The sequence below is a fragment of the Oncorhynchus mykiss genome, chromosome 5 (genome assembly GCF_013265735.2).
Source record: "Oncorhynchus mykiss isolate Arlee chromosome 5, USDA_OmykA_1.1, whole genome shotgun sequence".
Classification (NCBI taxonomy): domain Eukaryota; kingdom Metazoa; phylum Chordata; class Actinopteri; order Salmoniformes; family Salmonidae; genus Oncorhynchus; species Oncorhynchus mykiss.
The window spans coordinates 59025656-59050216 of NC_048569.1; the positions used below are offsets into that span (position 1 = coordinate 59025656).

General features: G+C 41.8%; 2 protein-coding genes and 1 non-coding gene across 5 annotated transcripts; 2 read left to right on the forward strand and 1 right to left on the reverse strand.

The window, feature by feature from the left end:
• The first annotated feature begins 349 nt into the window (after nt 1-349).
• LOC110524172 (coiled-coil domain-containing protein 124) lies at nt 350-10648 on the forward strand. Of its 3 annotated transcripts, none has more exons than XM_021603564.2 (5): nt 350-492; nt 6254-6437; nt 6630-6837; nt 6942-7047; nt 8670-10648. In XM_021603564.2, exons 2-5 carry the CDS (start codon nt 6279-6281, stop codon nt 8869-8871), a joined length of 675 nt encoding a protein of 224 aa, XP_021459239.1. In that variant the 5' UTR covers nt 350-492; nt 6254-6278; the 3' UTR covers nt 8872-10648. The 3 variants fall into 3 exon arrangements, with proteins under 3 accessions (XP_021459239.1, XP_036833870.1, XP_021459240.1); XM_036977975.1 differs by lacking the exon at nt 350-492 and adding an exon at nt 522-702; XM_021603565.2 differs by lacking the exon at nt 350-492 and adding an exon at nt 5809-5999.
• On the reverse strand, nt 871-943 carry trnaa-ugc. The gene has a single exon. It is a non-coding gene; the product is annotated as a tRNA-Ala (tRNA).
• Nucleotides 10649-12731: 2083 nt separating the features above from the next.
• On the forward strand, nt 12732-24511 carry LOC110524173 (small conductance calcium-activated potassium channel protein 1-like). Its single transcript, XM_021603566.2, has 8 exons — nt 12732-16030; nt 16173-16268; nt 16387-16805; nt 17070-17211; nt 17934-18044; nt 19766-19893; nt 20026-20095; nt 20192-24511. Exons 1-8 carry the CDS (start codon nt 14387-14389, stop codon nt 20471-20473), a joined length of 2892 nt encoding a protein of 963 aa, XP_021459241.2. The 5' UTR covers nt 12732-14386; the 3' UTR covers nt 20474-24511.
• Nucleotides 24512-24561: the final 50 nt, after the last annotated feature.

Sequence of the window (24561 nt, forward strand, 5' to 3'; positions counted from 1 at the left end):
CTTTGCACCCCATTATTTTTATTTCTACTTTGCACATTCTTCCATTGCAAATCTACCATTCCAGTGTTTTGCTTGCTATATTGTATTTACTTTGCCACCATGGCCTTTTTTTGCCTTTACCTCCCTTATCTCACCTAATTTGCTCACATCGTATATAGACTTGTTTCTACTGTATTATTGACTGTATGTTTGTTTTACTCCTTGTGTAACTCTGTGTTGTTGTATGTGTCGAACTGCTTTGCTCTATCTTGGCCAGGTCGCAATTGTAAATGAGAACTTGCCTACCTGGTTAAATAAAGGTGAAATAAAATAAAAAATAAAAATATTTTTGTAGTTTCCTATTCAACACCCCGTCCAGCTGGTGGCGGTAATGCCCCATTAACATTGGATCCCAACCGCCGTTAACCCCCATGGAAGAAGAAGTACGTCATCGTCACGAAAGGGGGGCTGGCAGATGCCTTTTCGAAACAACAATAACCTGTTGTCGCTCAGGTACGACCCTTTTTCTTTTCACAAAGATATATATTTTTTACATTGGTTAATAGTCAATTGCCACGAATTCAGACTCTGTGAAATATTTTATTTGTTCATCTTTGCTAGCTAACTTTAGCTTAGTAGCTAGCTAACTTCTATAGCTAACGTTAGCTAAACAGCGCGTTATGCAAGTTGGCCATTGGTAAATACAGAACTCGTGTGACTCAGGTATCTAACGTTTGGCTTAGCTTGTTAACGTTATCATGCTATAGTTGACATGGAGAGCTTCTAGCTATATCAACTTGGTAGCCGATGACATGTTTACATTTTAGCAGATGCTCTTATCGAGACCGATTTACAGCAATCTGTGGATATATTTTTGTACCGTTTCGTACTGGTCCCCCGTGGGACTCGAACCCACAACGCTGGCATTGCAAGTTCCATGCTCTACCAACTGAGCCACAAAGACCGTGACGTTGCAGGTGCCTAACTATGGGCGCATTCGTAAATTCACTCTGGCTATCTTCTCCGATTTCAGAGCACTCTCGTCTGTGTGCCAGAGCGCAGAATAACTGATGTATTTGCGAACGCTCAACACTCATTGAATATGGCCAGTGTCGGTAAACGTCGGCAAAAAGGTGTAATTAAATGGTTGCCAACTGCAGAGTTTATCACCAACGCTCTGAATAACATGAAAACAGCCTAATCCGCTCCACTAGGACGAGTAAAAATAGTCAGTGAGGTGTTCTCTCATTTGTGTCTGGAAGTAGTAAGCATGCTCGCCAACGTTAGCTTGGGTGCTTGACTGCCGTTGAGGTCAGAACGATCGGATCAACCCTACTCCTAGCTTGCTAGCTACTTCCAGACAAATGAGAGAACACTTCACTCTGACCATTTTACTCGCCCTAGCAGTACTGGTTGGGCTGGTTTCGTGTTATCCAGAGCGTTGGCGACTAACTGCGCAGCTGGCAACATTTGTATTATTTATTTTTGCCGTTTACTGACATCAGCCATAATCAACTGGTGTTGAGCGTCCGTAAATGCATCACTTATTCTGCGCTCTGGCACACTCAGATGAGTGTTCTGAAATCGGAGAAGATAGCCATATTAGCCCTATTGTTCGTAAATTCACGCTGGAGTGCCAGAGAGCGCTTGTAAACTCTGAGCGTTTCGCACTCTGAACGCTCTGGCCGAGGAGTAGGGTTGATCAGAGTGTTCTGACCTCACAACGGCAGTCAAGCACCCAAGCTAACATGCCAAAGTGGTTAGAGCGTTGGGCCAAAATCAAATCAAACTTTATTTGCCACATGCGCCGAATACAACAAGTGTAGACTTGAAATGCTTACTTACAAGCCCTTAACCGGGGCAGTTCAAGAAGAAGAAAATATTTACTAAGTCGGCAAAAATAAGAATAATAAAAAGTAACACAATAAGAATAAAGATACTATATACAGGGGGCACCGGTACCGAGTCAGTGTGCAGGGGTGGGGGTACTGGCTAGTTGAGGTAATCTGTACATGTAGGTGGGGGTGAAGTGACTCATCATATGTAACAACCAAACAGTGAGTAGCAGCAGTGTACAAAAGGGGGGAGGGTCGTCAATGTAAATTGCCCGGTGGCAATTTTATGAATTGTTCAGCAGTCTTATGGCTTGGGGGTAGAAGCCTTTTGGTTCTAGACTTGGCGCTCCGGTACCGCTTGCCGTGCGGTAGAAGAGAAAACTGTCTATAACTTGGGTGACTGGAGTGTCTGACAATTTTATGGGCTTTCCTTTGACAATTTTATGGTGAGACAGCGTAGCCTAGTGGTTAGTGTTGGACTAGTAACCGAAAGGTTGCAAGATTGAATCCCCGAGCTGACAAGGTAAAAATCTGTCGTCAGGGGCAGTCATTGATTATAAGAATTTGTTCTTATCCGACTTGCCTGGTAAAATAAAAAATATATAGGTCCTGGATGGCAGGAAGCTTGGCCCCAGTGATGTACTGGGTGGTTCAGAGGAAAGCCCATAAAACTATTCGCCGAGCAGTTGCAATACCAGGCGGTGACATAACCGGTCAGGATGTTCTTGATGTAGAAATCTTTGAGGATCTGGGGACCCAAGCCAAATCTTTTCAGTCTCTTGAGGTGGGAAAAGGTTTTGTCGTGCCCTCTTCATGACTGTCTTGGTATGTTTGGACTAGAGGTCGACCAATTAATCGGAATGGCCGATTAATTCGGGCCGATTTCAAGTTTTCATAACAATCTGTATTTTTGGGAGACGATTTGCCAATTTTTTTATTTCTATATTTATTTATACCTTTATTTAACTAGGCAAGTCAGTTAAGAACACATTCTTATTTTCAATGACGGCCTAGGAACGGTGGGTTAACTGCCTCGTTCAGGGGCAGAACGACAGATTTTCACCTTGTCAGCTCGGGGGATCCAATCTTGCAACCTTACATTTAACTAGTCCAACGCAATAACGACCTGCCTCTCTCTCGTTGCACTCCACAAGGAGACTGCCTGTTACGCAAATGCAGTAAGCCAAGGTAAGTTGCTAGCTAGCATTAAACATATCTTATAAAACACAATCAATCATAATCACTAGTTAACTACACATGGTGGTCCTGCATTGCATATAATCTGACTGAGCAAACAAGTATCTAAGTATCTGACTGAGCGGTGGTATGCAGAAGCAGGCGCGTACACAATCATTCAAACAGCACTTGAGTTTTGCCAGCAGTGAGTTTTGCCAGCAGCTCTTCGTTGTGCGTCAAGCATTGTGCTGTTTATGACTTCAAGCCTATCAATTCCCGAAATGAGGCTGGTGTAACCGAAGTGAAATGGCTAGCTAATAGCGTTTCAAACATCACTCGCTCTGAGCCTTCTAGTAGTTGTTCCACTTGCTCTACATGCGTAATGCTGCTTTGATGGTGGCTGTTGTCGTTGTGTTGCTGGTTCGAGCCCTGGGTGGAGCGAGGAGAAGGACGGAAGCTATACTGTTACACTGGCAATACTAAAGTGCCTATAAGAACATACAATAGTCAAAGCTTAATGAAATACAAATGGTATAGAGGGAAATAGTCCTATAATAACTACAACCTAAAACTTCTTACCTGGGAATATTGAAGACTCATATTAAAAGGAACCACCAGCTTTCATATGTTCTCATGTTCTGAGCAAGGAACTGAAACGTTAGCTTTCTTACATAGCACATATTGCACTTTTACTTTCTTTTCCAACACTTTGTTTTTGCATTATTTAAACCAAATTGAACATGTTTCATTATTTACTTGAGGCTAAATTTATTTTATTATATTAAGTTAAAATAAATATTCATTCAGTATTGTTGTAATTGCCATTATTACAAATAAATGTAAAAAAATTGGCCGATTAATCGGTATTGGCTTAGTTGGTCCTCCAATAATCAGTATCGGTATCGGCGTTGAAAAATCATAGTCGGTCGACCTCTAGTTTGGACCATGATAGTTCGTCATCTGTGGATCTTTTGGGGCAGTATGCGAATTGGAGTGGGTCTAGGGTGTCCGGGAGGATGCTGTTGATGTGAGCCATGACCAGACTTTCAAAGCACTTCATGGCTACCAATGTGAGTGGCACGGGTCTGTAATCATTTAGGCAGGTTACCTTCGCTTCCTTGGGCACAGGGACTATGGTGGTCTGCTTGAAACATGTAGGTATTACAGACTAGGTCAGGGAGAGGTTGAAAATGTCAGTGAAGACACTTGACAGTTGGTCCGTGCATGCTTTGAGTACACGTCCTGGTATTCCATCTGTCCCAGCGGCTTTGTGAATGTTGACCTGTTTAAAGGTTTTGTTCACATCGGCTACCGAGAGCGTTATAACACAGTCCTCCAGAACAGCTGTTGCTCTCGTGCATGCTTCAGTGTTGCTTGCCTCGAAGCGAGCATAAAAGGCATTTAGCTCATCTGGTCGGCTCGCATCACTGGGCAGCTCATGTCTTGGTTTCCCTTTGTAGTTTGTAATAGTTTTCAATTCCTGCCACATCTGACGAGCGTCAGAGCCGGTGTAGTAGGATTCAATTTTAATCCTGTATTGACGCTTTTCTTGATTGATGGTATGTCTAAGGGCATAGTGGGATTTCTTATAAGCGTCCGGATTAGTCTCCCACTCCTTGAAAGCGGCTGCTCTAGCATTTAGCTCGATGCGGATGCTGCATGTAATCCACGGCTTCTGGTTAGAATATGTACGTACAGTCACTGTGGGGACGACGTCATCGATGCACTTATTGATGAAGCCGATGACTGAGGTGGTGTGTTCTGCAACGCCATTGGATGAATCCCGCAACACATTCCAGTCTGTGCTAGCAAAACAGTCCTGTAGTGTAGCACCCACGTCATCTGACCACTTCCGTATTGAGCGGGTTACTGGTACTTCCTGCTTTAGTTTATGCTTGTAAGCAGGAATCATGAGGATAGAATTATGGTCAGATTTGCCAAATGGAGGTCAGGGAAGAGCTTTCTATGCATCTCTGTGTGTGGAGTAAAGGTGGTCTAGGATTTCCCCCCCCCGGTTACACAAAATTTGGTAAAACTGACTTAAGTTTGCCTGCATTTAAGTCCCCGGCCACTAGGAGCGCCGCTTCTTGGTGAGCATTTTCTTCTTTGCTTATGTCCTTATAGAGTTGGTTGAGAGCGGTCTTAGTACCAGCTTCGTTTTGTGGTGGTAAATAGACGGCTACGAATAATACAGATGAGAACTCTCTTGGTAGATAATGTGGTCTGCAGCTTATCATAAGGTACTCTACCTCAGGCGAGCAATACCTCGAGACTTCTTTAATATTAGACATCGCACACCAGCTGTTATTGACAAAAAGACACACACCCCCACCCCGCGTCTTACCAGAGGTAGCGTTTTGCCGGTGCATGGAAAATCCCGCTAGCTTTATATTGTCCGTATCTTCGTTCAGCCACGTCTCGGTGAAACATAAGATGTTAGTTTTTAATGTCCCGTTGGTAGGATAATCTTAATAGTAGGTCATCAATTTCATTTTCCAATGATTGCACGTTAACAAGAAGCATGGAAGGCATTGGGAGTTTACTCGCTCGCCTCTTCACGCAAAAAGTGTGGATCTGGGCCTGTTCCAATGAAAGCAGGATATCCTTCTTGTCGTACCCGTTAAAGGAAAAAGTTTCTTCCAGTCCGCGGTGAGTACTCGCTTTTCTGATGTCCAGAAGTTATTTTCGGTCATAAGAGACAGTAGCAGCAATATTATGTAGACAATACTTTAAAAAATAAGTTACACAAAACTAAAAAAAGAAAGAACAAAATAGCACAATTGGTTGGGAGAATGTGAAACGTCAGCCATGTTCTTCAGCGGCATTTTTCCATTTTTGGGAAAGGTTGCTGGATCGAATCCCCGAGCTGACAAGGTAAAAAATATGTTGTTCTGCCCCTGAGCAAGGCAGTTAGTTAACCCACTGTTCCTTGGGCACCGAAGACGTTGATGTCCATTTAAGGCCCCAGCACCTCTCTGATTGAGGTTAAATGCAGAAGACACATTTCAGGTGAATACATTGTTGGACAACTGACTAGGTATCCCCCTTTCCTTTTCCCAAAGTTGGCTAGCTTGCTAGCTAGCTACTGGGGGTGCATTCATAAATTCACTCTGGCTATCTATTACGATTTCAGAGTATTTTTGTCTGTGTCAATTCGATGGTGAGTCAACTTGCCACCTAGTTTGGTTTATGATAGAATGGCTCTATGTATAGTTAGGTTGTTCGTCGAAAACAATGTCAAAATAATACATTGATTCTGTCAGCTGAAGAATAGGCCTAGTCTTAGGGATGCCGAAGAAGTTCCAGGGTGAGAACTCCAAGGCGGTCACTGCCAAGGCCCGCAAGGCAGAGGCCAAAGCAGTGGAAGACGCCCGCAAGAAGAAGGAGCTGGAGGATGCACTATGGCAGGAGAACGACAAACATGTCCTGAAGAAAGAACAGAGGAAGGTGAGGCCTTTCGCACTCCGTTTCCTATTCTCACACGGGGTCAAATAGTCTGCAGTAGTATTATATTGGGGTATATCACGATCCAGTATCTGGCTATGTATGTACAGACACCACACTCTAGAATCTACTGAATGTTGAAGTGGGCCTGATCATTTAGGCTTGACTTTAAATGTCCCCTCTCTGAACCTGCAGGATGACAAGGAGAAAAAGCGCCTTGAGGCCCTGGAGCGAAAGAAGGAGAACCAGCGGCTCTTAGATGAGGAGGCTGCAAAGATTAAGGGCAAGGCCAAGGAGGCTGCTGCTGCTGCTGTGGTGGCAGGCAAAGTAACTCGGGCCCAGATTGAGGAGATGTTGCATGTCGAGCAGCAGCTACAACAGCAGGAGCAACCCAAAGAGAAAGGCAATGACCTTACCAATATACCTTCAATCATTAACCAGGCTCTCTTTCCTCTCCGGGTTCTGTTGTATTCTTATGGTCTCCCTCTCCTATGTTCGTGTCCACAGAGAAGAGCCACCTGGAGACACCCCTGGAGGAGAACGTGAATCGCATCATTCCTGAGGAAGGTGTTGTGGAGGCTAGAACCATAGAGGATGCCATTGCCATGCTCAGGTACAGAGTACTGTATACAGGCATAATCTCTCAATGTTGCTTTTGTAGGGGGTAACAATGTTAAGATTACCAGGGGAGCATTTCCATTGGTGTACCATACCGTTATCAACCAAGTGGGTTTGGTGCGCCTTCAGAAAGTATTAACAATCCTTGGCTTTTTTTCACATATTGTTGTTAGTCTAGATTTAAAATGTATTGGATTTAGATTTTGTGTCACTGATCTACACACAATACCCCATCATGTCGAAGTGGAATTGTGTTTTTAGAAATGTTTACAAATGAATTAAAAATGAAAATCTGAAATGTCTTGAGTCAATACATATTCAACCCTTTTGTTATGGCAAGTCTAAGTAAGTTCAGGAGTAAAAATGTGTTTAATAAGTCACAATTTGCATGGACTTACTGTATGCAATAATAGTGTTTAAACTTATTTTTAAATGACAACCCAATCTCTATACCCCACACACACAATTATCTGTAAGGTCCCTCAGTCCAGCAATTAATTTCAAGCACAGATTCAACCACAAAGAACAGGGAGGTTTTCCAATGTTTCGCAAAGAAGGGCACCTATTGGTAGTTGACATTTAATATCTCTTTGAGAAAGGTGATGTTATTAATTACACTTTGGATGGTGTATCAATACACCCAGTCACTACAAAGATATAGGCACCCTTCCTAACTCGGTTGCCGGAGAGGAAGGATACCGCTCAGGGATTTCACCATGAGGCCAATGGTGATTTTAAAACCATTAGGTTAATGGCTGTGATGGGAGGTAATTGACGATGAATCAACATTGTAGTTACTCCACAATACTAACCCAAATGAAAGCGTGAAAAGACGTAAACCTGTACAGATTACAAAATATTCCGAAACATGCATCCTGTTTGCAATAAGGCACTAAAGAAATTCACTTTTTGTCCTGAATACAAAGTGTTTTGAAAATCCATATTTTTGTGGTGGCTGCATCATCATCACTTGTTATCGGCAAGGGAGTTTTTCAGGATAAAAAGAAATGGAATAGAGTTAAGCACATGCAAATCCTATAGGAAAACCTGGTTCAGTCTGCTTTCCAACAGACATTTGGAGACAAATTCACCTTTTCAGCAGGACAATTACTTAAAACCCAAGGCCAAATATACACTGCAGTTGCTTACCAAGACGACATTGAATGTTCTTGAGTGGCCTAGTTACAGTTTTGACTTAAATTGGCTTGGAAGTCTATGGAAAGACTTAAATGTCTGTCTAGCAATGATCAACAACCAACTTGACAGAGCTTGAACAATTTTTTAAAAGAATAATGGGCAAATGTTTTGCAATCCAGCTGTGCAAAGCTCTTAGACTTTCTTCCACTTTGACAGAGTATTTGTATATTGTTAACAAAAAATGTAAATGGATTCCATTTTAATCCTACTTTGTAACAACAAAATGTGGAAAAAGTCAACGGGTGTGAATACTTTCTGAAGGCACTGTATAACATCAGTTACTTCTCATACTCTAGGCTATATAAAAGAAGATGAAGCAGGCATGGCAGGTATCATAAGTATGAGGGTCCATAGAGTAGCTAACGTGAGAGAAGTCGAGAGCCTAATTTCAACCCGTCCTCTTGTGTGTTTCTTTCCCAGCACGGCTGAAGAGCTCGACCGCCACCCAGAGCGCAGGGTGAAGGCAGCGTTCGCCGCGTTCGAGGATCTGAACATGCCCCTTCTTAAAAAAGAGAACCCCAACATGCGGCTGTCGCAGCTCAAGCAACAGCTGAAAAAGGAGTGGATGAAGTCGCCAGAGAACCCCCTGAACCAGCGCTTTGCCAACTACAACACAAAGTGAACCAACTCCAGCAGCAGCTAAAAAAACTGTTTACCTATGCACATTGGACCTTACAATGGAAGATGCCCCCAACCTATAATTATTCCCCCATTTATGAATGTGTTGCTGGAAAAGCTGCATTCATTCCCTAGGAAGGACCTCCGATGCAAGGAATCACCTTGGGACTTCCGCTTGTTTCGTTCCGATTTGACAAGGAAAAGCAAACTCCCAACCAATGTTCCTGATGATTTTATTTTACTGTGCATGTCCACTTGTGAAGCATCTCGGCAGTTTATGGATTTTATTCCCACTGTCAGTTTTTGGCACTTATGTTGAAAAGGGATTAAAGTAATTTATTTCAGTTCACAATACACTAACATATCTAATTCTTTCTGAGAATGAGACTACAGGTATGTGATCTGCACTCTTGCCTATCGTAATCGCCTCCATTAACCCCCCAATGATGATGATAATAACTCACGTAAGAAAATCATGACCAGAGCCAGTTGACTTGTTATGAACTGCCATTTTGGGCACCATTGGAAATGACCACCCCTTTCCCTATGATAAAGTGTATTGTGGCACCTGTTCCCCATCCTAACAAGGCCTTATTAGGTGCACCCACTCAATAAATCAATACTGTTGTTGCTAATCCTGGTATCATGCAATATTAGGTCTGAATCCTGCATCTGCTTTCAGGTTACATTGAATTGTATGGAGATTGTTATTGCTTTTTTGTAAGTGAAATTTGAAAAGACTACAAAAAAATATTTCAAATCTCAAATTCATGTAAATCTAAATTATCCCCCCCCCCCCCCAAAAAAAAATGTAATGCAGGTTTACGTACCATTTTCTCACCTTCACGTTTGAGCGTTTATGTAGAAAGGCCATCTCATTTATTGAAAGCATACAGCTCACCACATCTCGTCAGTTGTGTTTTAGGAGCTGCAGCTAAGAAGTGTCTCCTAACGCCCACCACTTCTGTTTCAACAGCACAATCATTTAGCACAAGAGGGTTTTTAAAATTCACTGCATTTTGATCTACATTCATTTCGCCACTTAAATAGACTTTCAGACGTGTGCATATGCCTTACATTAGTGCTCGTTTTCAGCCAGGTTTCCGTCTGAAGAGGATACTGAAAGTGTTTAGCTGTGTTCTAGTTCTCTGTCCTTCTCCCAAAGTGCAGACAGGCATTTACTGCACTGCTGGAGCTAGAAACAAGTAATCTGTACGCGACTAAACTCTGATTTGAAGTGCACACATGTTCACTCCCTTTCATAGATTTAAAATGAATAGACGAGTGTAAGGAATACTTGCACAAATCCAGTGCTTTTAAACACAATGGAGTCAACAAGTGCACACTTACAGTAAAAAGGAAGGGAATTGGAATTCATCCATGTGACTCATCTTTTGTTCCCAGTGGCTCCTGAATTTGACTCTCATGCTATGCCACTGGATGACACTCAGCAGACTACACTCACATCCTCATCCATTTAGTTAATTGCTGATCTATAAGATATCTTATCAATTTTATATTTATAAGGTGGAATTGGCTGTTGGCATTTATACAAGAATACAGTATTGTTGTAGCCATGCCTTTTACTCTGCTACAATACTGTTATAGATGCCAATACCAGACAGGTGTAAGAAGTTACTGTGGAATATATATATATATATATATATATATAGTCAAAACCCTCTTATCCAAGTAAATCTGCATAGGTAGTGTTTCTTTTTAGTTCAAATGAAAGTTGTAACTGAGAGGACGAACAATAAATCTCATTACCATATTTGCTGTTAAATCAACTGTCTTTTTGTTTTTTAATTTATGCCACATTTATATTACAATTCACTTGAACACGATATACACTGACCTTTGAAGCACGGCAAATATTTATTTGGCTTATGACAGTGTCCTGTGCTGCCTTTCTTTACAATGTTTTTTTAAAGCACAGCAACATTCAAACAGTAGCCTGCTGACCAAGCACGCAGTGGTCTTTGTAACTTTGCCTGCCACCAGTTTGAAAGAGCGTAACAGGAAAGAGTGTATGCAGGCCATGGAAAAACTGGGACATTTTCAGCTTCCAGTAATTGTGTACAGATCGTTGCGACATGGAGCTGTGCATTATCATGCTGAAACATGAGGTGATGGCGGCAGATGAATGGCACGAAGTCTGGCCCTGATGATCTTGTCACTATCTCTGTGCATTCAAATTGCCATCGATAAAATGCAACTGTGTTCGTTGTCCGTAGCTTATGCCGGCCCATACCATAACCCCGCCTCCACCATGGGGTACTCGGTTCACGACGTTGACATCAAACCGCTCGCCCAAACGATGCCATACATGTGGTCTGCGGTTGTGAGGCCGGTTAGACGTACTGCCAAATTCTCTAAAACGACATTGGAGGCAGCTTATGGTAGAGAAATGAACATTAAATTCTCTTGCAACAGCTCTGGTGGACATTCCTGCAGTCAGCATGCCAATTGCACTCTCCCCCAAAACTTGAGACATCTGTGGCATTGTGTTGTGTGACAAAAGTGCACATTTTAGAGTGGCCTTTTATTGTCCCCAGCACAATGTCATATGCCACACCTTTTAGAGAAATAAGCTTTTTGTGTGTATGGAACATTATATTTTTTATTTCAACTCATGAAACATGGGATCAACACTTTACATGTTGCATTTATATTTTTGTTCAGTTTATATGATTGTTCATTCAAATGTCATAACCTTCAGAGTTGCTCTTGGTTGGTGAGAGACAATCCCTGGTATCCAATGTGATTAAGCCCTCAACTATAGTAAATAAGTACATAAAGCGTAATATAAAACCTTTATTACACCTATAGGTTTAATTATGTAAACATAAGTAAATGGCCCAATGACCACATTAAGCACTGTGTATGTTGTCAAATGCATTATTAAATCCAATGTTTTATGATTACTTGCTATGGCGAAAGCCAATGTCACTTTTGGACAATGGGCTGATGCAAGTGCTATAATTTATGACAACTGTATATACGATAGACACTTAATTAATAGCTGTATATAATAGCTGTGTATATAGGCTATTGTTCTGTAGAACAAGACATACATTGAGAACAACAAGTCAGTTGTCTAAGTGTGTGACAGATTTGATGTGATGTATTATGTTCAGGTGATCTCGCTCACGTGCAGATTAAAGAAACTTTGGCCCCTGCTCAGTCTGTCTTTATGATTCCACGCATATTATTTCCGTCAACTCTTTCTCAAACGTATTGGAGAAGAAGACCCAAGGTCCTACACGAGACCTTTTTCTCCAATGCGTTTTTAAAAGGAGAGAGGATGCAAGGAAAGATGAACGAGAAAGAGGCTTTGTATGTTCCTTGTGGCGGAGGAGATAAGAGGCTCTGTGTAGGCTTTTGAACGACGAAACATCAATGACAAGTTTCTCTGACCCCTAATTGACAATTCTGCTTTGAAAGCACCGACCGACTCCCCCTACAACCAACTGTTCTTTTAGCTATCTATGGGCCTGCTTTGAGTCCATTTATGTATGTGTGAAGTGTGAATTGGTCCTTATTGCTTAGATCTGATGTCACATCATTTTCTGTATCCCGCACAGACCCAATGCTTTGTCCCCCATTGCATTTGCATGCCAGGCCTTTAATAAGCCCAGCAGCTGCCCTTTCTTCAGTTTGAATCCTAATGATCACTTTCAAAGGAAAGCGGCCCTATCTCAAGTGTTGAGCACTAGGAAGTCTGCTGTCTGGCTCCCACTTCAAAAGCCTTTCGAGCGGTGCCCTACCCCGGCACTAGCCAAGATCACCTCCAAGTTGTGCGTGGCTTTCTACAAGGAGAGTGAGAGAAACGTATCTGAAGGAACAAGGTAAGAGTCTCTGGGCTACGGGGGTCTAGTCAGTTATTTCTCATGCTTTGGGTCGATAGAGCAGAGAAAAGTAATAAATGGGAGATTTTTTCTCCTTAAAGAGTCATACATGTATTAAGCAAGCAAAGAGAGGGTCTGATAGTTGTTCAGTTTAAATGCACAATATTGTGAACTGCATTTAACCAGTTCCTTGTGGAGTTTCTTGAATATTATGTAGTCGTTTGATAAATTAGGCTAGGTTTCTTGTCCCGGGGGCAAGTATCTGCGGTGCATTAGGACACTGTTAGACGGAAATGTAAAATCAATTGAATAATATGGGATTCTAATAAGTTTCTAAAATAAATAGTACTGTGGATGTTTTACCGTCACCACATTCTACAAGCTCAGTCGGAAAATACACAAGGCTAAATAATGACAAAGGTTAGCGTACACACAAATGTTTTTTTATATTGTATATTCAACATTGATAACTCAGTTATGGTTGACAATATAGGTTTATATATGTCCTTAGTGCCTACATCCGTAGCAATGGTGATATCCCTGTTTGAGGAAGATTCCTATCAGAGGGGCTCATCTGGTTTTGACAGGAGCTCTCCAGTCTCACTTTGGGAGACTGTTATACACATGTCTCCTAAAAATGTTTTATCTGTTAGAACTTCTATGTTTGACTTGGATCTTTGTTAGCTTTTGCCGTAAAATGTAGAGCATGTTGTTCACTTAAAATGATGTCTTATTGATCAGATACTTTACAGCTTTTAAGAGGGAGTAGTGTCAATGTCTTTTGTATAGTATTCCTTCATGTTTCCTCTGCTTTCTTACAGATTATTTTTGTGTGAACCCAACGCTCTTTTAGCTGGATGACTGTAATACACCATGAATATGGATGCAGCAACCGGCATAACCTGAGGAAATAGGTTATTAATAATATTATGGACTGAATCTTATTTTTGTTCTTCAAAAAATGATCAACAATGCATTGGCTATTGCACATGGTTATACCAACATAAGCAGTTGGGTTGAAAATGCCAAACATTTTCATTTGAATCTGGATTCCTTCCTAGCAAAGTCTTTGCAGTTCATCAATGTAAACAGTGTTACAAGTGACAAGATTTTCCCATTAAGTTCATGTTCAACTAACTTGCCAGCATCACCGTTTTTTCTAAATTCATAAAATTATTCAACAATACTTAGTTAACTAACAAAAACTGAATGTTGATTAAAAAGACAGTTAAAAACAACTAAATATGAATAAAATATACAACATGTACAGGAAACATTAAGTTAAGCTGCTATCGGATTGTGGGGCACCCCCCAAGTCGGTGCTACACATTGGTAGTACGGAGGAGTAGCTAGCCAGCTACTTACAGAGTCCATACGGGGAGGCTGAGGACGCCGGGGACAGCGAGCTGTGGTAAAGGCTCCGGAAAAGTCTCGGACTGACTCTGATATGACCACCGACCTCCCTTGCTGTGACCAAAATGCTCCCTCCATCCCTTCACCGCTCAGACTGTTCAACCTCCATTCTTGCCTCAACTCCCTGACTTTTTGATCTTCTTGTATCTTGTTTTGTTCATTGAAATTTGGTTCCTTGTATGTGTTACTGCAATTCAGCTTTTAGCTGCCATAGTACACAGGAAATTAAATAAATAATTGTCATCATCATACATTATGAGGCTGGTTCTGGTCAAACCCACCAATGCAACACGTCGGCTCGATTCAACAGGAGACGCTTGCAACGACCAAGACCCGGATCACTGCAACTCTCGAGGGCAGTCTCTACCAGACAAAGCCCCTGAGGTCATGCAGTATCGCTACTCTGGAACTGCCCTCCAGCCCCAAATGTCAATACCAGAGCAGAGCAATAACAGCATTTCCACTTCCACTTCTCCGCCACAGGCTACTCCAAATGGAGTCGCTCCACCACGGAAATCTCCACCATTAAAAACTACACTGTCAAAACTGAGCAATCAAGATCTCCTGCTCTTTTGTAGCCAGGTGGGTGGTACTCTTGAACTGCAGCGTGAAAGCCCACTGTTGGCTGAGTGGCATGGGACCACGGTGGGACATCCTGATGCGGACTGTGGCTCTGTTTGCTATTCTCCTAGTACAAAACATGGATCAGAGGTGGCCGGTTTCCAGCCACAATCAAAGCAGGGCTTCTTGAAGGACTGCCTCTCCACATTCTCCAAGAAGGGAACTCCTCCTTCTCTACAGTATACCCACTCCTATCCTCAGAACTCCCTGGTGTCATCGTCATCCCGGTTTTTCAGGCAGAAACCAAGTCAAGAGGATCCCTCAACAGGGACTGTCAATCCCGAGAAGGATAATTTCACATCCCGATGCAGAGGAGAAGACGGGCTGAAGGAGTATAATCAATGGCAGCAGCAGACCCATAATCGTTTCAAGATTAAAGAGCATAACCTACCACCAGTCTCGACTACTGAAAAAACAGAGCCTTCACTGAATATACCTCTGAATGGCAATGAGTCAAGTAAAGTTAGGCAGCTCTTGGTTTTGTCTCAATCTCAGGACCAACAGAAACTTCCCTTAGATACACAACACCAATGGATGCTAGGAAACGGTTTACCTAGCTGCTGTGCCAATGAGTGTGGAGTGCATTGTGGAAGCCAACAACCTTACTTAAACCAGCAACTACAGCAACACCCTCAAAGGCAGCATTGTTGTGACCATCTTAGCATTCTAAAATGCCATCAGTGTTCTCTCTACCCATCCAGCAGCAGCCCACGAGGGAAGAATTCATTCCCGGCTACTAGCGACAAAAGCAGTGCTCACTCCTCTTCCAGTAGCCAGCGGTGGCAGGAGAACCATCAACTAGAGGGAGAAGGGCAACGACAAGGGGAGCAACAGGTACATCCTCATACCAAAAAGGTTGGCCATGTTGGTTCAACGCCTTCCCTGTCCAAGAGCAGTAGCCCACTCCCTCCCGACACAGTAGTGACAAGCGCTAAATACAATGGGGATGTTGGGAGACCCCTGAGCAGCTTAGGAGCTTCGCCACCCAACCTTTCAGAGCTGGACTCAGCAAGACAAGAGCCCCTCCAGACTCTTCACAGGTCCGTCCTGGAGGAGGTGTTCTCCAAAGGCCTCAGTGAGGACAATAGTAAGGGCAACAGCGAGGGAGGAGGAGACGCGCCACAGAAGAGGACTAAGGACATTGGCTACAGATTGGGCCAGCGTAGAGCGCTATTTGGAAAGCGCAAACAGCTGAGCGACTATGCCTTGATTTTCGGGATGTTTGGGATTGTTGTCATGGTGACGGAGACGGAACTGTCCTGGGGGGTTTACACGAAGGTAAGAAATGTCTCTATTGCAGTGGATTGACCCGTCATAATGTCATGCAGAATTAGAGGTCTACCATGAATATGAGGCCCAGCGTAATGGTAAGACAAGACATTTTAAAAGAGGGGATCTTAATTGTCTATCTTCTCTGCAGGAATCATCATACTCATTTGCTCTGAAATGCCTCGTCAGCCTTTCAACTGCTGTATTGCTTGGCCTCATTGTGATGTACCATGCACGGGAAATACAGGTGATATGCCACCATCACCATTAATACATTCATTTTACACTTTTTCCCCTTGCTCTCTTTTCCCCCCCACATCTAAATCTCCTTGTTTGCCCTCCTATCCTTACACCTACACACACAGCTCTTCATGGTGGACAATGCAGCTGACGACTGGAGGATTGCTATGACATATGAGCGGATCTTCCTGGTTGTGCTGGAGCTGCTGGTCTGTGCCATCCACCCCATCCCGGGCCAGTACATCTTCACCTGGACAGCCCGGCTGGCCTTCACCTACCCACACTCATTGACCAATGCCGACGTGGACCTCGTCCTCTCCATCCCCATGTTCCTCAGGCTCTACCTAATCGGTCGCGTCATGCTGCTGCACAGCAAGCTTTTCACGGATGCCTCGTCACGCAGCATCGGCGCCCTCAACAAGATCAACTTCAACACGCGGTTCGTCATGAAGACCCTCATGACCATCTGCCCCGGCACGGTGCTGCTGGTCTTCAGCGTCTCTTGTTGGATCATCGCAGCGTGGACGGTGCGTGTATGTGAGAGGTACAGGCCCCAGACACAGTAGGCATTCCATCAACACTGTATCACTACTACCCAGTACATTTCTCAGTGAAGAAGATCCTTATGTAAGATTAATGCCTCGCTTGATTGGGGTGAGATCAAGATGTTATGGACTTCTACTATGCCTCTTTGCTTGATATATAATGAAACATACACAAATGTATGGAATAGAGTATAAGATGTTATACTGTAAAAAAAAAGAGATACGTGTTTATTATAATACATATATATTTCTTGTTCCTCCAGGTATCATGACACACAGGAAGTGACTAATAACTTCCTTGGGGCCATGTGGCTCATCTCTATCACCTTTCTCTCCATTGGTTATGGAGACATGGTCCCTCACACTTACTGTGGAAAGGGTGTGTGTCTGCTGACTGGAATCATGGTATGTTTCCTATGCATCCGCAAGTGTCAAAAGAGATCTATGACATTCAGGATGAGGCAGCTCTAAGGTGTTAAGTTTGAATTTCTCAGAGTAAAAACTCAATGGACACTATGAAAACTTAACCAAGTTTATTCTTCCCAGAGGATCGATACAGCTGCATTAGATAAAAACCTTTTCACACAAACACTGATATTTAACCCTTCCTCCTAGGCTGAGTCTCCTCAGCCTAGGAGGAAGGCTGCTAGGCAGGATCCTAAGTGATACGTGCCATAAACCTTTCTATCTCCCTTAATGTGACCTGACCTCGACCCCCTTCAGCACTAATCCATGGTTCTCTCCCCTTATCAATGCCTGCCACTTTCCCTACATTCAGTACATTCCAAGCTTAATTGCACACACCATATACCTTCCTCCTACAGATAAGCATTAACTTCTGGTGTAGACCCTCTAAACCTAAACACTCAATATTTCAATATGATACGTGATAGTTAACCCTATCCCAAGTTCAGGAGTTAGTACACAGAACCAGATCAGTGTAATCCGAGAAGGGGTTTGTAGTTGGATGAACTATGGTGAAAATACACTGATATACTGGCAACAGCAACAAAACAAACATATGCCTGTACATGTGTTATTATATTGAATAAATAATATCTAATGCGATATAAAGACAACACTTTTCCCCATGAAAAAGTATTACTGCCTTTGTCTTTTCTCCTTAGGGGGCTGGCTGCACTGCCCTGGTGGTTGCTGTAGTTGCCAGGAAGTCTGAGTTGACCAGAGCTGAGAAGCATGTTCACAACTTTATGATGGACACTCAGCTCTATAAACGAGTAAGTGGACATTAGAGGTCTTCATGGCTCCAAAATGTTGGGCCTGACCCGAACTGAACCCGTGGATTTACGACCCTAACCTGATACGTATCGGATAATCAAAATATTTTATGAAGAGACATTACAAATAAAGACAATGCCCCCCAATCAGCAACCCAGTAAGCAAAATGTTGTCGGACATTGAAGCCACTTTAGTTTTCAGTTCTAAGTGAAAGTTTAAAAGATGTATTTTAAGACATTATCAAGGTGTCTTTTTACAGATGTTGAAAAGACGACTCTGCCGGACCTCCTATTGACATCTAGTTTTAGTTGAAAAGACGACTCTGCCGAACCTCCTATTGACATCTAGTTTTAGTTGAAAAGACGACTCTGCCGAACCTCCTATTGACATCTAGTTTTAGTTGAAAAGACGACTCTGCCGAACCTCCTATTGACATCTAGTTTTAGTTGAAAAGACGTCTATTTTGGTTGTTGCTTCTACGGCAAAATATCAAAGAAGAAAACATTATGCCAAGTTATTATGTCCCAATAAAATAGCAAAATGGGGCAAAATGGAGATTAAAGTATCAATTACTCATGATTGTTTGTCACTTATGTCAGACTTTTCAAAAGCTTCAGAAATGGCAGTGATCATGTTTGAAGTTTACTGACACAACCAAAATAATATTTTAACTACAACAAGTCTAAAATCTGGACCAGTCATAGACTAGTATTATTGGGCAAATCAAGGCTGGTCCAGACAAGGCTAAATCTGTGATGGTCACCGACTTGACAAAAGTGATCCGCTCAAACACGCCCAAGGCCAGGGTGGATGGACCAAATGTCAACCAATAATAAACGTCAATAGATGTCCTGCGTCAATCGGTGCTCACTGGGTTTGGCTGTCATGTCATTAACTGTAGGCCTGGATCATAATCATAACAACATTTGAATTGTACAGAATTTTGTGGAAGAAATATTTTATATTTATGAAAAATAGAACACACATATATCCTGTGTTCAAATGGCACGTTGTGTTAGCTAATCCAAGTTTATCATTTTAAAAGGCTAATTGATCATTAGAAAAGCCTTTTGCAATTATGTTAGCACAGCTAAAAACTGTAGTGTTAATTAAAGAAGCAACAAAAAAACTGTCCTTTTTTAGACTAGTTGAGTATCTGGAGCATCAGCATTTGTGGGTTCGAGTACAGGCTCAAAATGTCCAGAAACAAATAACTTTCTTCGGAAACTCATTAGTCTATTCTTGTTCTGAGAAATGAAGGCTATGCCATGCGAGAAATTGCCAAGAAACTGAAGATCTGGTACAACACTGGGTACTACTCCCTTCACAGAACAGCACAAACTGGTTCTAACCAGAATAGAGCAAGAGGACAAGTACATTGAGAAACAGACGCTTCACAAGTCCTCAATTGGCAGCTTCATTTAATAGTACTCGCAAAACACCAGTCTCAACATCAACAGTGAAGAGGCGACTCTGTGATGCTGGCCTTCTAGGCAGAGTTGCAAAGAAAAAGCCATATCTCTGACTGGCCAGTAAAAATAAAAGATTAAGATGGGCAAATAACAGACACTGGACAGAGATATGGCCTTTTCTTTAAAAGGTTTATTGCCGACAAAGCGTGATCAGCTTGAATCACGGCCCAAGTCCCACGCTACGGGCTAGATACCATCATAGGACTGTACCAAAACATTTATGTTGTTTTCTGGAATGTTCCCTACAGGTGAAAAACACAGCTGCCAATGTACTCAGAGAGACATGGCTTATCTACAAACACACCAAGTTAGTCAAGAAGATTGATCACGCCAGGGTACGCAAACATCAGCGCAAATTTCTGCAAGCCATTCACCAGTAAGTAGTGTGCCTTTTCAAACCATTGTTAAATAAATAGTTGATGTGCGTATATCTGTGAGTATGTTATGCAGCCCAACTTACCCCTTACCTTTGCCCTCCATAACTCCCTTCCACTTCACTTTCCCCTAGACTGCGCAGAGTCAAACTGGAACAGATGAAACTCACCGACCAGGCTAACACACTTGTGGATCTAGCCAAGGTGGACCTTCATGATCATCTTCATTATCATCATATTTAATTGATATATTTCTTTCTAAACACCGATCACAAGTTTGACATTGTTTTTGCGCCACAGACTCAGAACATGATGTACGACCTGGTGTCTGACCTGCAGCTGCGCAGCGAGGAGCTGGATAGGAGGATTGGTAGTTTGGACGACAAACTGGACTCCATCCTAGTCAATCTGCAGGCCCTACCCAGCCTGCTCTCCCAAGCGGTCACACAGCAGCACAAGGACTTCCTGGATGGCTTGGCCCACCGTGTACGGAAAGCCTCGTCGGAATCGGAGCTTCACTGGGTTCCCGCTAGGTGCCAACGGTCCCTTTCCACTGCACCACAGACCATTCCTTACAGCTGACAGCCTAGCCACATTTCCACGATTGTGACCTTAAATGGATTTATCCTGGATTGCCAGTCTGTGTACCTGGGCCATTCTTGAATAGAGGTGGCATTTAGGCATGGCATTTTAGGAAAAAGTTACTTTTTTGTGCAGTCCCCCCAAAAAGGGAAAAATGCTAGTCTTAATAAAATCCCATTACACCATCGTGCTAGGGTGGCTAATGCTGCTCCCGTATTAGCCACCCTAACTATTTCCCGCTACGTTACCTGCGTTGGGACACCAAAGACCAGACGACATAATTTGGCAAAACTTGGGGCTGTCCCATTAAATTCTAAACGAAGCTTCAGATTTATACCCCGTGACGTATCTGGGTTTCCCCTTGTCTGTGGTGTAACTGCCTGCATTATACCTGTCGAATCAGTGAGCTGCTTTTGTAGTAGTCATGAAACCACACCCGCTTTAGAAGTTTAGAACGAGAAACTGCAGGCTATATAGAAATAATGACAATTACATTTAAAATGATTAAATATCAAGGATTTATCAGACTAAATCGGTGTACATTACATCACACATTCCAGTGTTTGAACTTGTAACAGAAGCATGGAATTTCTACTCAGTTCATTCCATGGCAATGTCCGCGATAGATAACGTCAAGAGCCACTTGTAGATTTGACAGGTCTAACATTACACATCTGACACCGCCTAAACAAAAGCAGTGAAAAGCCACATATGCATTTGTCAGCTAAATGTGGGTTACCGCTGATCTGATTGCATCTTGGCCTAAGAGAGTACCAAGAGTCATAATACCCATAAAACCTAGTGGTCAAACAGGGAAATGGTTCCAAATGTTTTTTCCACCATTACATTTTTCCCCATAGTTGATTTGAGAAACACTTCAAATTAGGGTTGCGTTCCATGCAGGCTTACCCTGGCGTGACATTTTGATAACCATGTAAATCTCTCTAGGACAAGGTGACATCCATATATTCGCCTGTATTTACCTCCCCAAAATTAAAAGCTAATTAGCTGCTAATGTGGCTATTATAAAGAACTACAAATGCCATAATGATCTGGACGAGACTGCCGAATCGAGGCAAAGGTAAGAATCTCTGGATTAACGATGTGATGTTTGCTAAATGTAGTAATGAATAAATAGGCTACATTTCTTTAAAAATTGACAATCTGTAAACTGTCTTGTGCAAGTTTTACATTGGACAATATAGGGATTTGTAGTTTGCGTGGGAAAAATGAATGTTGGTAAAACGATTGGAACCATTTTCCTGTTAGACCACTAGGTTTTATGGGTATTCTGACACACTGTGGGGCTCTAGTATGGCCGGGATTCAATGCGATTGCGCTTTGTCAGCAACATACCTTTTAAACATACCTTTTAAAGGCGCATGTGTTCCTGCATTCATGGAATCCGCATCACGGAGGTATAATAAGAACAGTCTGCGTTCATGGTAGATGCTGCATATGTCCGCTCAATCGCAAACTACCTGTAAATGGCACATTGTCGACAAAGCGCGATTGGATTAAATCCCGGACTAAATTTTTTTGTTTTACTATAAAGTAGTCAAACATGTTTTTTTGAAGACCACATTTATTGAAAAGACAATCAAAAGAAATCTAAAGAAATTAGAAACAATCCTTAGTAAAGAAATCATATATATAAATTACAAGCAATCTACATCTCTGCAACAAAAAACAAAAACATTTCCAGAGAAGAATCTTACTGAGGGTTGGGAGATTAGATTTTGTGGCAACAAACAAAGACAGAAAATTTGAATAAAATGTTAACCAACAGGCTTTGTTTTGCATTCAGTTAGGTATTAATTTTATTATAATTCTCTATATGTAACAAATACACACATTTCCCTGAGGAAACAATTCCACTGGAAGTTCTACAGACTCAGTGGCTGATATGTTCTAAATGCCTCAATGGTTCGTTTCAAACACTTAATAAAAAAAACAGGTGATTACAGATGTCAACAACTGGTATAATGTACCTTTTAAGAGCATAGAGTTTCAGCATACACTTCATTGCTATGATATAGCCGTATCTGGGTAAAATATCATTTATCAGAATAACAATTTGTAAGTTTTAGGGTTATCATTATTGATTCAAAGTTGAAGCATTAAGGTGCATGGTTATGACAGTTGAGAGAATCATTCCCCTAGCAGCAAAACAATCCTCTCTAGAGGAGAGGGGTTGTGATATCCACAGCAATGCACACTCTTCAGCCTGTACATTGTGATTTTACATACAGACTGTGTATAAAAACTCAAAGCATCATTTACATATTTTAGGTGCCAGGTGCTGAAATGAACATTCAACTAAAGATTGTCAGAATATTTCTGCCCAGAAACAATATTTGTCAAACTGAGGTGCCAATACAATGCCTTCAGAAAGTATTCACACCCATTTACTTTTTACACATTTTTGTTGGAGTGGGAGTTTTTGGTCAACAATCCACACACAATACTCTTGTCAAAGTGGAAGAAAAATTATATATTTATGAAAAATAGAACACATATTTCTTGATTAGATAAGTATTCAATAAATGTTAGAATCACCTTCGGCAGCAATTACAGCTGTGAGTGTTTTGGGGTAAGTCTAAGAGCTTTGCATACCTGGCTTGTACAATATTAGCTTATTATGCCATTTAAAATTCTTCAAGCTCTGTCAAATTGGTTGTTGATGATTGCTGGACAGCCATTTTCAAGTCCTGCCATAGATTTTCAAGCAGATTTAAGTCAAAACTGTAACTAGTCCAATCAGGAACATTCAATGTTGTCTTGGTAAGCAACTGCAGTGTATATTTGGCTTTGTTTTTTTAGGTTATTGTTGACAGGTGAATTTGTCTACCAGGAAAGCAAATCAGGTTTTCCTCTAGGATTTTTCCTGTGCTTAGCTCTAGTCCATTTATCTTGATCTGAATTAACTCCCGGTCTTCACCAATGACAAGCATACCCTAACATGATGCAGCCACCACCATGCTTGAAAATATGAAGTGTGGTACTCAGTGATGTGCTGGATTTTGTACCAAACAAAACACTTTGTATATAGATCAAAAAGTTCTTTACCAAGTGTTTTGCAGTATTGCTTCAGTGCCTTGTTGCAAACAGGATGTATGTTTTTGAATGTTTTTATTCTGTACAGGCTTCCTTCTTTTCACTCTGTCAATTAAGTTAGTATTGTTGAGTAACTACAATGTTGTTGATCCATCCTCAGTTCTCCCATCACAGCCATTAAACTCTAACAATTTAAAAAATCAGTATTGGTCTCATGGCGAAATCCCTGAGCGGTTTTCCTTCCTCTCCGGCTACAGAGATAGAAAGAACACCTGCATCTTTGTAGTGACTGGGTGTATTTATACACCATCCAAAGTGTAATTAATAACTTCACCACCCTCAAATATTGTCTGCTTTTTGTTTTCTACCAATAGGCGCCCTTCTTTGCGAGGCATTGGAAAACCTCCCTGGTCTTTGTGGTTGTATCTGTGCTTGAAAATTACTTTTGAACTGAGGGACCTTCCAGATAATTGTATGTGTGGGGTAGTCATTCAACAATAATGTTAACCACTATTATTGCATGCAACTTAAGCACATTTGTACTCCTGTACGTATTTAGGCTCGCCATATGAAATGGGTTGAATAGTTGGCTCAAGACATTTCAGATTTTCATTTTTAATTAATTTGTCAAATAAATTCTAAAAAACAACATTTTACATTATGGGGTATTGTGTGTAGAAGTAAAGGGGTGGGACTTTCTGAAGGCACTGGATATTATATGGAATCCCTTATTTCAAATCATTAGATTAATAGTAACTGTTTTCAGAGTACTGACAAGATATATTCCTCACGTGACTAGATATTGGTCGTAGGGCAAGGAGTTTCACACCTCACCAAGCAACATTCCAGGCTTTAAAAGTATAACTACAGCCCAGTTTTTCCTGGTTAGGTCACAAGGTCAGAAATAACTTCTGGCCCTAGACAATCGCACTTCATCATTGGCTTAAATAATAATTATAGAAATGCCCAATAGAATCATGTCTAATTCAGAAAGATGAACACAGCGTTGCTGTTCCGGTAAAAAAAGAAAA

Excerpts from the sequence above, each read along its gene's own strand:
- LOC110524173 (XM_021603566.2), top strand. The coding sequence starts at position 14,387 with ATGAGGCTGGTTCTGGTCAAACCCACCAATGCAACACGTCGGCTCGAT. Across the intron at positions 16,031-16,172 it reads CCTGGGGGGTTTACACGAAG|GAATCATCATACTCATTTGC; the intron begins GTAAGAAATGTC and ends TCTTCTCTGCAG. Across the intron at positions 20,096-20,191 it reads CACTTGTGGATCTAGCCAAG|ACTCAGAACATGATGTACGA; the intron begins GTGGACCTTCAT and ends TTTGCGCCACAG.
- LOC110524172 (XM_021603564.2), top strand. The coding sequence starts at position 6,279 with ATGCCGAAGAAGTTCCAGGGTGAGAACTCCAAGGCGGTCACTGCCAAG. Across the intron at positions 6,438-6,629 it reads TGAAGAAAGAACAGAGGAAG|GATGACAAGGAGAAAAAGCG; the intron begins GTGAGGCCTTTC and ends CTGAACCTGCAG. Across the intron at positions 7,048-8,669 it reads GATGCCATTGCCATGCTCAG|CACGGCTGAAGAGCTCGACC; the intron begins GTACAGAGTACT and ends TTTCTTTCCCAG.